Raw genomic sequence first — 15,556 nt, 5'->3', positions numbered from 1 at the left:
TGTGTGTGTTTGTGTGTATAATATTTTAATCCAATCATCCATTGGTGGACATTTAGGTTGATTTCATATATTTGCTATTGTGAATAGTGCTGCATGAAACCTATGAGTGCAGGTATCTTTTGGTATAATGATGTATCTTCCTTCAGGTAGATACGCAGTAGTGGGATTCCTGCACCAAATGGTAGATCTATTTTTAGCTCTTTGAGAAAGCTGCATACTGATTGCCATAAAGATTGTACTTACTTATATTTCCCACTAACAGTGTGTAAGTGTTCCCTTTTCTCTGCATCTTTGCCAACATCTGTTATTATTTGGCTTTTTATTAATAGCCATTTTTACTGGTGTAAAATGGTATCTCATGGTGGTTTTAATTCACATTTTTCTCATAATTAGTAATGTTGAACATTTTTGCATATGCTTTTTGGGCTTTTATGTGTCATTTAAAAAAATTATCTCTTCATATTACTTGACCACTTTTAATGGGGTTGAGTTTTTCTTGTTATGACTGAGATGTTTGAGTTCCTTGTAAATTCCAGATATTAGCCCATTTGCCAGATACATACTTTGCAAATATTTTGTCCCATTCTGAAGATCCCCTGTTCACTCTATTGATTCTTTCCATGGCCATGCAGAAGTTTTTACTTAAGTCCCATTTGTATATTTTTGCTTTTGTTACCTGTGCTTCTGAGGTCTTAGTCAGGAATTTTTTGCCAAGGTCATTTTCCTGTGTTTCTTTGTTGATTTTCTGCCTCAATAATTTTCCTAGTGCTGTCAGTGGGATGTTGAAGTCCCCCACTATTATTGCATTGCTGCCTAGCTCTTTTCTTAAGTCAAGTAATATTCGTTTTATAAATCTGGGTGTCCCAGTGTTTGGTGCATATATATTTAGGATTGTTACATCTTTTTGTTGAATTGATTTCTTCATGATTATATAATGACATTCCTTGTCTTTTTAAACTGTTGTTTATTTAAAGTTTGCTTGATCAGGTGTAAACATATCTACTCCTGCTTGCTTTTGTTTTCCATTTAAATTGAATATTTTTCCACTCCATTAACTTAAGTCTCTAAGTGTCTTTATCAATAAGGTGCTTCTTGTAAGAAGTGTATGGTTGGATCCTTTTTTTATATATATCCATTTTGTCAACCTATTTCTTTTAATTGGCATATTTAATCCATATACAGTTATGGTTAATATTGACACATGAGGTCTTATTCCTGTCATAATATTAATTGTTATATAGCTACTTTGTAGCCTTCTTTTTGTAATCGTTTTATAAGACTTTTGAGTTTTATACTTTCAGATGTTTTTATTATGGCAAGTATTGACGAAATTTTGTATCCATGTTTATAACTTCCTTGAGCATTTCTTGTAAGTTTGGTCTAGTGGTGACAGATTTTCTCAGTGTTTGCTTGTCTGCAAAAGACTTTATTTCGTCTTCATTTATGAAGCTTATTCTGGCAGTATACACAAGCCAGGGTTTACAGATTTTTCCTTAAGCACCTTGAAAATAAAATCCCAATCTCTTCTGGCTTGTAAGGCTTCTGCTGAGAAGTCCACTGTTAGTCTGATGGAGTTTCCTTTACAGGTTACTATATGCTTTTCTTTTGCTGATTTTAGGATTTTTTTCCTTTGTATTGAATTTAGACTGTCTGATGACTATATGTCTTGGTGAGATTCTTCTTACAATGTTTCTCTGGAGTTTTTTGAGTTTCTTGCATCGAGATACCTAGATCTCTTGCCGGACTAGGGAATTTTTCCTTAATTATTTTCTCAAATAGTTTCCCAGATTTTGGGTTTTTTTCTTTGCCCCCAGGAATACTTATAATTTGTAAGCTGGGACATTTTATATAGTCCCATACTTACCAAAAGCTTAGCTCACTTTTTAATTCTATTTTTTTTGTTTTGTTTTTATCTGACTGAATAAATTAAAAAGTACTATCTTTAAGCTCTGAGATTCTTTCTTCTGCTTAGTCTAGTCTATCATTGAAGATTTCATCTGTATTTTGTAATGCCTTCGATGAATTTTCCTTTTCAGAAGTTTCTTTTTTTAAAAAATCTATCTCTTTGGCAAATTTATCATTCATATTCTGGATTGATTTTCTGATTTATTTGTATTGGTTTTCAGCTTTCTCTTGATTCCTGTTGAGCTTCTTTAAAATCAATATTTTGAATTCTTTTTCTGAAATTTCATGTATTTCATTTTGGTTAGGAACTACTGCTAAAGAGTTAGAGCAATGCTTTGTGGTGGTTATCATATCACCCTGTTCTTTTATACTTCCAGAACTGTTCCATTGGTTCCTTATCATTTGAAAAGAAAAATATCACATCTTCTTATTTTTAAATTTACTTTTATTTGGACAGGACTTTTTTCCCCTTAAGATGTGAATATAACCTATTTGGAATAAGATCATTAGGCTTTGAGTCTGAGTGTTTTCAGTGGCAAAGACTCTCTGAATTTTTTTCATTATAGGCAGCCTTAGTGTGATTTTCTCAAGTGCCAGTTGTCATAGCAATGTTCTAGGGGTGTGAGCAGGCTCACTGCCTCCTTTGGAGTTGGGGTAGCAGGGGTCTCCATAAGCTTATCTGCATTGGTATCAATGGATTTTGTATTGGATTGTGCAGTTTAACCTACAGGCCAGTACGTGGCACTTGAAGGAGGTAAGAGCCAGTGGTGGTGGTGGTGGTGGTGGTGGTAGCAGATGGGTTTTTGCTTTATATTTCCTTATCAGGAGAAGGCCTCTGGTGCCTCAGGCAGTGGGCTGGTCTGTGGAATACCCAGTGACCTGGGCTTTATCCTCAGCACCATGAGGAGGGTGAAGTTGGGCAGAGCTGGACCAGGTGGGGCCACCCTCAGATATCCCAGTGGTGGACACAAGCACTAACCCTGACAGAGATAGTGGAGGAGTGATGTAGGCGCTCTATAATTTCCTTGGTTATAAACAGCCTTAGTGTGGTGACTTGCTCAAATGCCAGTTGTAGTATTAACGTACAAGGCAGGTGAGCAGTCTCACGGCCTCCTAAGCAGCTGGGGTGGTGTGGGTGATGATGGTAGCAGAGGTTGCATAAAGCACATTTCCCTCCCGAGAACTGTGCAGTTACGTCAGCAGTTGTAATGGGCTGTGCACGTTGACCTGCTGGCCAGCTGAAGGCACTTGCAGGTGACAGGCAGCTGGGATGGTGGTAGTAAGGTCTATGCTTGATCTTTACCAGCAAGGAGAAGTAATCTAATGTCCCAGGGAACGTGCTAGACTGTGGAACTCCCAGGGGTTCTGATCCCATGCTTTGCCTATGAGGTGGGTAATGGGGTAAAATTTTGATGGGGCTGCATCAGGCATGCCCTTACTCAGGCTCCCCAATAGCAGGTGCAAGTGCCTGCCCTGATGGGTGATAAAAAGCAGTTCTCAGGACACTGGGGCAATATTAAAAGGAGTGGAGAAACCTCTGTCATTCCAAAGAGCCAGCATGGGAAATGAGGAGTGGCTTGGGCTCCAAAATGTAGCAGGTGGCAGTGAGACCCGCCTTGCTTCCTGGGTCACCACCCTGCAGAGCTCCCTCCTGAAGCCTACTACTGGCAACAAGCTGAAACAAATAGCTAAGTTACAAGCAGAACATCTCAGATTGCAAAACTGTCCCAGGCTGAAGACTTTCCTGGCTGGGACAAAAACTGGGGCTCCCACATGGTACCCTTCCTAGTCTGGTCTTGCAAAGGGGAGGTCACCCACCTCCTGCATGCACACTTTAATCCCATACCACTCTCTCTTCTCAGTTCTGGCGATGAGGACCCCTCTCCTCTTTGAGACTAGATCACAAATCTCAGACTGGAGACTTGCCCAGCTAGTGACTGCTGCCCATGTGGCTTACAGATTTCAGTAGAGACTCCTATAGTTAGGATATTTATTGGCCACCTTCTATTGGAGCCAGCCTCTGGAATGCATGCAACACAACTTCCTGCTGTTACCCCTTCTCAAGCTCTCCCCACTGCTCCCAACATCAGATCGAGCGATTGGTAGGGTCAAGGAGCTCCCGCTTGGCCTAGATTACCTACCTCCCCAGTGGGAATGTGTATGGTGGAGATCCTTTCTCCCCGTCTCATGCACTGGGGACTCACTCTTAATTTTCCACTCAACCCACAGCCCAGGCTGCTGCCACCAAACTCATCAAAGTATCTGGAGTTTCTTTTGCTTTTATGTTAATCACCTGTGTTCCTTCTTGGATAAAAGTTTACAATGTGAATCTCTACACACTATTTTGCTACTTCCTCGTGAGTGAGGCATGCCAGCAAAGCCCCTAATTTGCCCTCTTTAAAAAAAAGTGCCTCTATCTTCTAAAGTATTTTTGAGAAATTAGTTATCTCATTGAGAATTCCTTTTATGTGTCGAGTTGCTTTACTCTTCTTGCTTATAATATTGTCGCTTTATCTCTGACTTTTAAGAGTTTATAGTGTGTCTTGATATGGTTTTATAGCTATTATTTTTTCAAATATTCTTTCTGCTCTTTTCTCTCTTTTTCTTCTGAGATTTTTGAAATGCATATGTTTGTCCACTGGATGTTAGCCCGTAAGTCCCTCAGGCTCTATTCATTTTTCTTTATTCTTTTTGCTTCTCAGACACGATAATTTTAAATGACCTATCTTTAAGTTCACTCACTCTTACTTCTGTTTCTTGAGTCTCCCATTGAATCCCCCTACTGAATTTTTAAATTGCCATTTTATTTTCAGCTCAAGAATTTTTATGTTTCTTTATAATTTTTTTTTTTACTTATTTACATTATTTCTGTTTTTATCTTGGCTTTAGCATAAGACAGCTATGTTATTGTCTTGTAAGTCAGATCTTTATATTTCTACAGGAAGAGTATCTGGAGATTTAATTTGTTATTTTAAAATTGACTTTGTTTTTATTTTTTTCTGTTTCTTTATATGCCTTTTGATCTTTTGCTGAAAACTGGGTTTTTGAAAAAACAGGCACCTTCCCTGTCTTTGAAGACTGGCTTCATCCATTAGACCATCACGCATTAGCAGGTCATGTTCTGTGCCTGGGATCACCTCAGCATAAAGGCCTGATGTATTCTTGGGCATTTCTAGGGATGCGTGCTTTCTGGATGTGTGAGTGTGTGTGTGTGTGTGTGTGTGTGTGAGCATGCGTGCATTTGTTTCCCCAAATACATGGCCCAAATTCACGGCCCAAATCATGTTTCCTTTTAGAAAAACCCAAAGAATATAGTAGACTTAAACTGTGTTTAAACAACACTGCAGGACATTTTTTTAAAAAGGACAGATTCCACAAAAATTTTAAATTGCCTAGATGATTTATTGATGCCTTCTGTAGACCACAAAAAGTCATAGACAGCACACAACTCATAAAAGTTAGGGTACAAGCCTGACTACCAGAGAATGTACACATATATTTTAAGAATCCATAATTGTATTCAACAAAGGTAAGTGCAGTTTTTATTTTAAGTAATGATACCTATTGAATTCTATTCTTATGCCTGTAAAAGTATTTATGGTTCTACACCTAAAAGCCATATAACTATAACTTCTTTATAAAACTCTTGATAGTTGGCAAGACTAAATCATATATAACATAAACATATAGTATCTGGAATTATTATATTTGGGAAAAAAGTCTTGGTCAAAAGTGCTAACGAATTTGTATAAAAATAATTATGGTATCTTAAGATTTCATTGACACTTCAAACTACATTGGAGTCGGGCACGGTGCCTCACACCTGTAATCCTAACACTCTGGGAGGCTGAGGTAGGTGGATCACTTGAGGCCAGGAGATTGAGACCAGCCTGGCCAACATGAAGAAACCCTATCTCTTAAAAAAAATACAAAAATTAGTTGGGCATGGACGCATATGCCTGTAATCCCAGATACTGGGGAGGCTGAGGCATGAGAATCATTTGAGCCTGGGAGGCAGAGGTTATGGTGAGCTGAGATCATTGCGCAACCGCACTCCAGCCTGGGCAACAGAATGAGACTCTGTCTTTAAAAAACAAACAAACAAACAAACAAACAAAAAACTGCATTGGAGTGCTAAACTCATGGGAGGGAGAAGTCAAGGAGAAAGATCGATATGGAAAACCCATGGTGTTTTTTTACAGAAATATTAAAAGTTGCCTAAAAGATTTTATCCAAAATAACACAGAACTGTACAAAGATACCTAGTAAATAAGCTGTGAAGGTATGATGTTGTGAAAACCGCATCTGACTTCACAAAAATTGTATCTGTCAAGAAGTAAATCATGTAAATATATAATCAGAGATACAAATAATTCTCTGTCTTATAACGGCAATTTTCTTGTAATAAATCCTAGCAAGACTGTTTTCATTTATTATAGTCTGTGTTTTCTTGTTTCTATTGCAGTTTGGAAGCTTTTTGTTGAGGCTTAGTGGTAAAACTTGTGTTGCATTAACTTGGCTTCCTGTATCTAAATGTATGAAACTATGTAAGTTGATTTTATCACAAAAAAAGTATACCTCTCATAACAAAAAAATGTGGAATATACGACTATTTTAATTAATCATTTTTGTTCCCATGATTATAATGCCAGCACTTTCTTAGCTTTACTCTGTGAACCCTTGAAATTGTGGAAGTCTGTGTTAAAACTTGAAAAAAAAAAAACAAATTGGGCTGCATGTTTTAGCACCACAGAATGTTCACAGTAGAACCAGCCTTATTATGGTTTAAAGTGTTTATATCAATTTAAATAAACCACTAAAAATATAAATTTAATTTATATTATCTGATATAATCTGTGGCACAGACTACACAATTACATACTTACATGCATATCCTATAAGTAAATGTTCAACCTCATTTTCTGACATAATTACACTCCCAAATTTACTGATTTTTAAAATTCTCATACTCTTTTTTAAAAAGAGAAAAATAAGAACTTTACACATACTAAACAAATGCGTAGTATAGTAGTTAAACGCATCAGATTAGATGTCAGACAGATCTCGGTTCAAACTTTAAATCTACTATTTATTAATTATGTGACCTTGTCCCAGTTACTTTACATCTCTAAACATCAGTTTCCTCATATGTAAAATGGGAATAATAATAGTATCAACCACATAGGGTACAAGATAAAATGTGATAATGCACTTACCACATTGCTTGCCATATGTTAATTATTCAATAGGAGTCAGTTGCAAGTATGGTAGTTTTATTTTAGTATTATTGCTATAATTCAGTATTATTTTTATTACTAACATTATCACCCTGTTATTACGCTATTATTGTCATTTTCCTTGAAAAGGCATTAAGAAAATGACTAGTGCTAAAATATGATTTTCAAAAACTTAAAATCATGGCTTTCATGCAAATATAAAATGACATGTTTTATGTATGTAACAAAATATCACACGTACCCCATAAATGTGTACAAATATGTATCAATTAAAAAATTAAAAAATATAAAATGAACATGTGTTAAACATTTCATGTGATTCATAGATAAAGAAAACAATTATAAGATGTTAAAACAAGTTCAAAAGGTACTTAGAATAAAAGGTACTTAGACAACTTTGAATACTGAAATAATTTCTCAATAGATGCAAAACTAGTTGAAATTATATAATATAACAATAAAAGATAATCTTTGGGAGTCATTATTTCTACATTGTGGAAATCAATTCTATTGCTATCAGGCAAAATGAATTTGTATTGTTATAGAAAAAAATCACAAGGAAACTCAGTTTTTTACAACTTCCACACACACAGAGTTATAAAATAGGCTTGTCAGTAGAAAGTAACTTAAAGGGGCTGGGTGCGGTGGCTCACGCCTGTAATACCAGCACTTTGGGCGGCGGAGGTGAGCGGATCATAAGGTCAGGAGATCAAGACCGTCCTGGCTAACACGGTGAAACCCCGTCCCCACTAAAAATTTTAAAAAATTAGCCAGGCGTGGTAGCGGGCTCCTGTAGTCCCAGCTACTCGGGAGGCTGAGGCAGGAGAATGGCGTGAACCCGGGAGGCGGAGCTTGCAGTGAGCCCAGATCGCGCTCCACTACACTCCAGCCTGGGGGACAGAGCGAGACTCCGTCTCAAAAAAAACAACAACAACAAAAAAAAAAAAACAAAAAAAAAACGCATTTAAACACTTAAAGGTCCACACAACCTCTATGGAATCAGATAATCCTCATTTCCATGCCTTGAAGAATTTTTCTGATGCTATTTTTTTTTTTCTTTTTTTCTGCTAAAACACTTTTGGCATACCCAATTGCTTATGATAATAATTTAAATTAAAGTTTTCTAAAACCATCACATTGGTTGGGTTAGGGATCACTATTGCTATAATGTTAATGAGAAAATTGAGGCACATAAATCAAGCAAATGATTCCTAGTTACTCTAAGTGGGAAAATAAGACCATGACTCATTCTCCTGACTTCCGGCTCCATTTCATTTCCATTAGAATATATATACTTACATTCAAAGTAAGGGGAGACAGAAAAGCAAAAGAGAAACAAGGAAGAGAAGTAATGCTATTTTAATTTGAATATGCGGTGACTACTTTTGTCTTTAATAACTGCTCCTGTGTATCTTTACAGATGATAACCATATTACCAATTAATTTTTCTTCAGAAACTTCAACATTCCCCAAACTCCTCTTCTTAATTAAGCAGTATCCAGATAATAATAATGTTAACCAGATTTTGAGCATTAGTTACCATGCCCATGCAGAAAAGTCTTGGGTCTTTGGATGCAAATTTATGAGCAAATCCTTCTATGAGTTTCGGTTCATGATTCATCTGTGTGTGTACCCTGACTGTCAGCTGAGTGAAGCATCAATTAACAATAGCTATTGTTTTGAAGATTTGGCTTAGTCAGAGCATGCAGCTATGGATTTTCTGGTTCTGACTTTTACCATAACATCTGAATTTAAAGTGATATGCTACGTGACACTCGATGATATAGAATTTAAGTTGTCTGAGTTATTGCTGATTTCAGATACTATTTTTAAAATTCTAGATGTGAGACCGATTTCAGATGGAAGCTGAAATCAGATGATTTAGAGTATCATTAAAGAGATACAAACAGTGGTTAGAGGGGGTAATACAAATATATCAGTGGAAAGTGATAAATGAAAATCTCCTTTGTAAAATAAATATATTTCATTAGACTTTTACAAAAAGGCCAATATAAAGTCAGGGAGCATTTTTGTGTATAATTATGTGAGTTTTCTTCATTGTTCAACTTTTAGATTTTAGTGTTATGTATTTTTAAAAATAAGCTTCAAAGGTTAGGAAAGAATTTCTAGAAAATATGTTAATTAATATTACTTACTGTATTATTTTTCATTTTGCTTACTAAAGAGGTTTGGGGATAAGGAGTTAACTTCAGATTAAAATAGAAAACAATAAACCTTAACTCCACTGAAGATAAATAAGAACTCTCAGCAGGGAAAAACACAGGATAAGTCTATGACCATTCTATCCGCAAAGAGTATTAAAACCAAAGTAGTACATTTCATACAGCAAAAATAGAAAGGCAATTATATTCAGGTTTACTTTAAAATGAGTTCTCACATAAAAGAGGCATCTTATGTATAACTTTGACAAATAAATAATAAAAGAAAAACAAAAGCTCTTCAATCAGACTACTAAATGAGAGGAGACATTTTTTATATCATGCCAGGATCACAATATGTGAAATTTCCTCAAAGTTTATCTGAGTGTTTATTAATGAAGTGCATGGTATCTTGGAAAGGGAAACTTGTTCAATATGCTTTGAGAGACACCTAGTGGCTGAAGGTAATTTTGTCATGTACATAGCCTTAATATTATCCCATCTACACTTAATATTTGTATAAAGTGTTTTTAATCCTGTGTTTCAGATAGGTATACATTTTGAGAATGTCTATTATTTTCCATTGTAACTCTATTGGACTTTTCCTCCCAATTGTCTTTCTAAATCCTTTAAGGTATGATCCAAAAAGTGACTCATGGTCAACTGTGGCACCTCTGAGTGTTCCTCGAGATGCTGTTGCTGTGTGCCCGCTTGGAGACAAACTCTATGTGGTTGGAGGATATGATGGACATACTTATTTGAACACAGTTGAGTCATATGACGCACAGAGAAATGAATGGAAAGAGGTATTCAAATTAAAATATTCAAATTACTATATTTCAGGTTTTAAAAAGAATATATTAAAATATATTTTTGGAATTAATTGTATTCTCTTCTCTAGGCCCTCACAAGATCTTTTAGTGAATTTTATAGTCTGTGCTCTATTTATACCTTAGAGAATTACTAGTTGATCTAGTTGATATGATATGACATGATAGTTGATAGCAGGAGCCATCAGTACTTACATAAAAGAGGACAGACCACTCTCTTGACTTCATGAAAGCATTCCCTTTAAATAAAATAAGCGAATCCAATCAAATACTTCAGCAATAAATAAATAAGTAAAATAAAGGACTTTACCATGGCCAACGTTTTATGTATATGTTGTGACCTGAGAACCAAAGGGTAACATCCTCTTCCACAAATATCTGCCTTTATTATTGGCTGGCACCCAGGAGAAAAGCCTTCAATCTTTGCCATATAGAAACTGTGTAGACTGCATTACTCCTAAATTCTTCAGTCAGTCAATAATTTAGTAAACAATAAGGGACCAGAATTTAAACCTCTCAAAAGGGCTGGGCGTCTATTAGAACTAATTTCAAGGAGAATGCAAAAAATAACATTGAAATGGCATCTTTGAGATGTTAAAGGCAAATTTGACCCTTTTGACTACTTTGCCAGTGATAGCACTAGATTTATTCTAAAATATCTAATAATACTTTGTCAATTAAATGATGAGTTAACAAAAAACATAAAGTATGATTAACTCTTTACCATCTCCACAAACAGGTAAACCTTGTATTTGGTATCTAACTTCATCTTCCCTTCTGCTGACTTCATGCTACTCTGTATTCTACAGGGTACAGCTGGCTATTGCTCTAAGTAAATTAGTGTTAATGTAATGACAGCTGATAATGAGATTTTAATCTCTCTCCTCCAATAATCTGACTCATTAAGACTCAAAAACCCTCAAATGCTACAATGTAGGGTAGCTCCTATTTTATCAATGCTTAGGACCACCCAGAAATAGAAGGAAAAAAAAATAGCATGCAAGGTGTTAGGTCAAATATAATAATCAAGATGCTTGACCAGCTTGTGGGATTTACTTTTCTGAAGATTTTAGGCAAGTAGCTAAGAGTCCTAGATTATATTTCTGGCTGTGTCACTGTTTTATTGTGTGATCTTGAAAAGAGTGAAAGAGAACTAACAGATGGTGGAATTATAACTACTAAATGCAAATTGTTATTCATTATTTCAACCATCACAACACAAAAACTTTGACGTGTTAGTATAATTAGCTGTAATTTTTCAAGTGAGAATATTATCAGAGAGATGAAATTTACTTAAGATCACCTGATCCTCAATCTCAGGTTTTTACCATTCTGAAGGCTGTGTTTTTTTCCACCACACTACACTGTTATCTGGGCTGTAAATTATCTCATCTTCAGACAAGGTGATGTTAGACCAAAATAAGTAAGGACTTCTTCAACCATAGTGAATATAATATTTTATATTATGCTAAAATCAGAGTTCCAACAGTGTTTTGTTTCTTGTTTTGTGTTTTAGGAAGTTCCTGTTAACATTGGAAGAGCTGGTGCATGTGTTGTAGTGGTGAAGCTACCCTAAAGCTATCTATTTTTATCAAATGGAATGAAACTGGATAATTTCAAGAAACTGAGTAGGACAAAGGGAGAAAGAAATACATGTTCTTTTTCCTACAATTAATGATCAGACTGGAAAACTGTTGTATTGTTTTAATTTGTAGTTATAATTGCTTTCATTTGTGAAGCCAAAACTTTTTAAACATGAATTATATATGAATTATTAAGCATATGTATTATTGCAGCTGATAATATAAAAGGAAACCCCGTACTCTAGATATAGCCCCATTACTACAAAATGCTAAAATATTTAATGAAAACTGGTGATGATGATGTCCACAGTGTGCAGGTTATAAAAGCATTAATACATTTCAAGGTAAGAGTCTTAGAAGTTAAAAACATTTTCAGTTTGTTTTTTTTTTTAAACATACTCTTATTATCTGGAACATAGAAATATAAAAGGTAACATCTGAAGCTTAAAATAGAAAGTCTGATTTTTAGTAAGCCATTATTCTCCTATTCAGATAATATCCCAAAGAGCTAAACAATTCCTCACATTTACCAAGAGGAAAGCTTTTACTGTGTTGAAGCTAAAAAAAAAAAAAAAGAAAAAGAAAAAATAGCTCTTTGACAAAATTTGTTATGTTGATCGTGGTATGTCAAAATTTTTACAGGTTTGCTCATCTGCCAGAGCACACATATAAAATTTGGTATTTCTTAACATATTGTCTCATTAGATTTGTTACCAGTAGAATATTATTGTAATTTCATATACACAGCCTATACAATGAAATAATGAATATTTATCATATTGATACAAACTGTGACCTCAGCTACAGAGTGCCAGGGCTTCACTTGTATAGAATGTAATGTTCTCCTCAAGCATTTATGTTAACTCTATGAACACATGTCGTTAAGTTAAACAAGTTTTCAAAAACAAAACGATTTTTAAAGTACATTAAAATTGAGGACGTTATTCAGTGTTAACACATGGGAAAACCAAAATAATCAATAAGCTTGGTCAAATACGATAGTTATCTTTTTTGTACCAGTACATACTTTTCTGTTACTGTTATATTATCCAGTAGAAAACGTTAGGATATGTGTGCTATACAAAAAAAAAAAAAGACTTTTTAAGTTTTAAAATAACAAAAATGGCTAGTTGAATAGTATTTTATGTGTCATGCTTCCATTTATGAAAGTAACTTTTCAAGTAAATGCACAATTTTAGAATTTCTACAATAAGTTCTTTTAAACAGACTTTTTATTGTGGATTGTGAAATCAAAATCTGGAGAAATGCTTATAAAATATACTACTAGCTTTTAAGTTTTAAGAAAGAACAACGTAAGTTGTACAAAGCTATTTGTACTTTGACAAATTGAATTTAAATAAACTTTATTTCCTCTCCTTATGGTGTGGCTTTAGAATATATCAAGTACAACCTGAATGGATGTTTTGATTTTACATTTCCTATATCACTAAAATACTTAAACACAAAAATAAAATTCCATTTATTTATTTCTTCTTACACCTGCCATTGTTTCTAATTCTAAATAGAGAGCTATAGAGCTATAGATTTCTGCAGTTCTAGAGGTGAAGATAGAGACACGGAGAGGCTGTGAAACACACATATAGCCCTGTTAGGTCTTTTGAATTCACGCCTTGTTGAAATCAGTGTAGAAGTAGAGTTACCTAAACCTTTATCGCCAATGCACAGCTTGGCCTGTTAATTTAAATGGGGGTGTCAACCAGGGGAAAAGATCAAAGGACCTTTTGCAGCCTAGCTTGCCAATCCTCCAGTAACAACTAGGTGCTACCAAGAGGCAGACTGTGTCTACAGTCATTCATGGAGAAGAGGAAAGTAAAAGTTGAATACTCTCTTCTCAATGGCATAGCTGGACTTGATTGTATTGACTCGTAGAAGAGACATGTATGTTTCCCAGGATTACCACTTCACAGCTGCATTTAAAAATGGTGTTCAGGCCACTATGGCTGCTATGGTTTGAATATTTTTTTCCCTCGAAAACTCATGCTGAAACTTAATTCCTAATGTAGTAGTATTGAGACGTAGGGCCCTTAAGAGGTGATTGGGCCATGAGCTTGTGCCCTCCTGAATGGATTAATCCATTCATGGATTAATGGATTATCATAAGAGTGGGGGACTGGTGACTTTATATGAAAAGGAAGGAAGAGTGACCTAAGCTAGCATGCTCAGGGTGCCTATGCCCCCTGGTCATGTGATGTTACGTGTTATCTTGGGACTTACCTGACAGCTCTTACCAACAGGAAGGCCATCCCAGATATGGCCCCTCAACCTCAGATTTCTCAGCCTGCCTAACTGTAAGAAATTATTTTTATTTGTAAATTACCCAGGTTCTGTTTTAAGCCTCAGAAAATGAACTAAGACAATGCCCTACATGAGCTGCCAAAATCTGAGCAGATGTGAGCCATCAGAATAGAGACCTGCGGAGGCCCAGGGCACTGAAACATAACTGTGCTTGTCTCAGTCAAACTTGGTTGGGAAAAGGAGGAGCAAGAGTGGGCCCTTGTTGCCATGCTTTAGCAGAGATAACCTATCGGGGCTAGTTTAAACAAATATATATAGGAAAGGGAGTTATTATATATTCTTTCAAGAGTATAAGGGTTCACACATTTACTATACTCAGATCTGAAAGACAATGTTGCTGCTTCTTGATTTGTTTCTATAATCACTATGACCATGTTCAGGATTCCCTACTCTGCAACTCTCAGCATGCATCATGATGATTCTCTAACACTGTCTGCTACCTTCCTGTATTTCCACAGGGCATGCAAGAACTTCCACAAAACTTCTATACCACACAGAAGCTGAGGGAAACTCTGGGGCACTAAATGCAGATCCTTTCTCTGCACAACAATGTCACTTATCAATCTGACTCAGGTGTGGCTATTGTCCCTTTTTGATATGGAGGGAACACTGAAAGACAGTTTCCTTTTGGAGTTCCAAATGCAATATAGAAAAAAAACCCTGTGACTCTGGATTTTATTTTAAGTTCTCTAACAAGACTCCTACCTTGAGATCTTAGTCTAGGTAAAGGAAAAAAAAAAAAAGGCCATGAAACACGTGTGTCCTAAACTGTCATCATTCTATGACTACTTTCTCCCAATCACATCACCTCAGGTAGAAGGGACAGATTTTTCAGTTGCTATTTCTCTTCGTAATGAACTTTCTTTACATCCTGTCCACATTGCTAGAGACACTAAGTCCCAACCTAAATGATGGAAGGAGCATCTCCCCTCTTGTCTATGGAAGATATCACATGAACTACCTAATTTGCAAGCACAGATCTCCATATTTTAAAGGAGAGTTTTTAAAATGTTTTTAAAATTTCAAATATCTCACCATGATGAATTATGTGTAAGGTGATAATATGTTTAATTAGCTTGATTTAATCATCCCACACTGTACACATATACCGAAATATATTATACCCCATAATATATATAATTATGATTTATGAATTACAGTAATATTAATAAAAGTGTTAAAGCTCTTTCTCTCTTGACAATGCTTGTTTTTCAGGATTATGGCCTGCTACAGACTAGGAAAAAGTCCTGCTCACATTGTTAAATGTTTAATATTGACACTCGCTTTTGTTTTCTGTCATAATCCTAATCCCCTCCCTTAACACGCACACAGAAACACACACACACACCTACACACACACAGAGCACATGTAAACAATGAGGGAAATGGGTACATATAGCTAAATATGGGGAAGGTTATAAATGGGTAAATATTAAAAAATAAAAGCACATTAGTATTTTTCAGATATTAGCCCCTTGACGTAAACATCTATTAAAGATCTACTGTGTTTAGGACCCTAGTGGTAT

General features: G+C 35.5%; 1 protein-coding gene across 3 annotated transcripts in view; it reads left to right on the top strand.

The window, feature by feature from the left end:
* The window catches only part of KLHL4 (kelch like family member 4), a 159,886-nt gene extending 144,670 nt beyond the window's left edge, over positions 1–15,216 (top strand). For 2 of the 3 annotated variants that reach the window (XM_007992202.3, XM_007992201.3), the window contains 2 exons: positions 9,936–10,107; positions 11,648–13,090. In XM_007992202.3, coding sequence (XP_007990393.1) covers positions 9,936–10,107; positions 11,648–11,707 — 232 coding nt within the window. In that variant the 3' untranslated portion in view covers positions 11,708–13,090. Of the gene's footprint in view, positions 1–9,935; positions 10,108–11,647; positions 13,091–14,488 lie in introns of those variants that run through there. The other variant, XM_007992204.3, reaches the window with a different exon arrangement.
* The last annotated feature ends 340 nt before the right edge of the window (positions 15,217–15,556 follow it).

Source organism: Chlorocebus sabaeus, chromosome X (genome assembly GCF_047675955.1).
Source record: "Chlorocebus sabaeus isolate Y175 chromosome X, mChlSab1.0.hap1, whole genome shotgun sequence".
NCBI lineage: Eukaryota > Metazoa > Chordata > Mammalia > Primates > Cercopithecidae > Chlorocebus > Chlorocebus sabaeus.
This window is presented reverse-complemented; position numbering and strand designations above follow the sequence as displayed.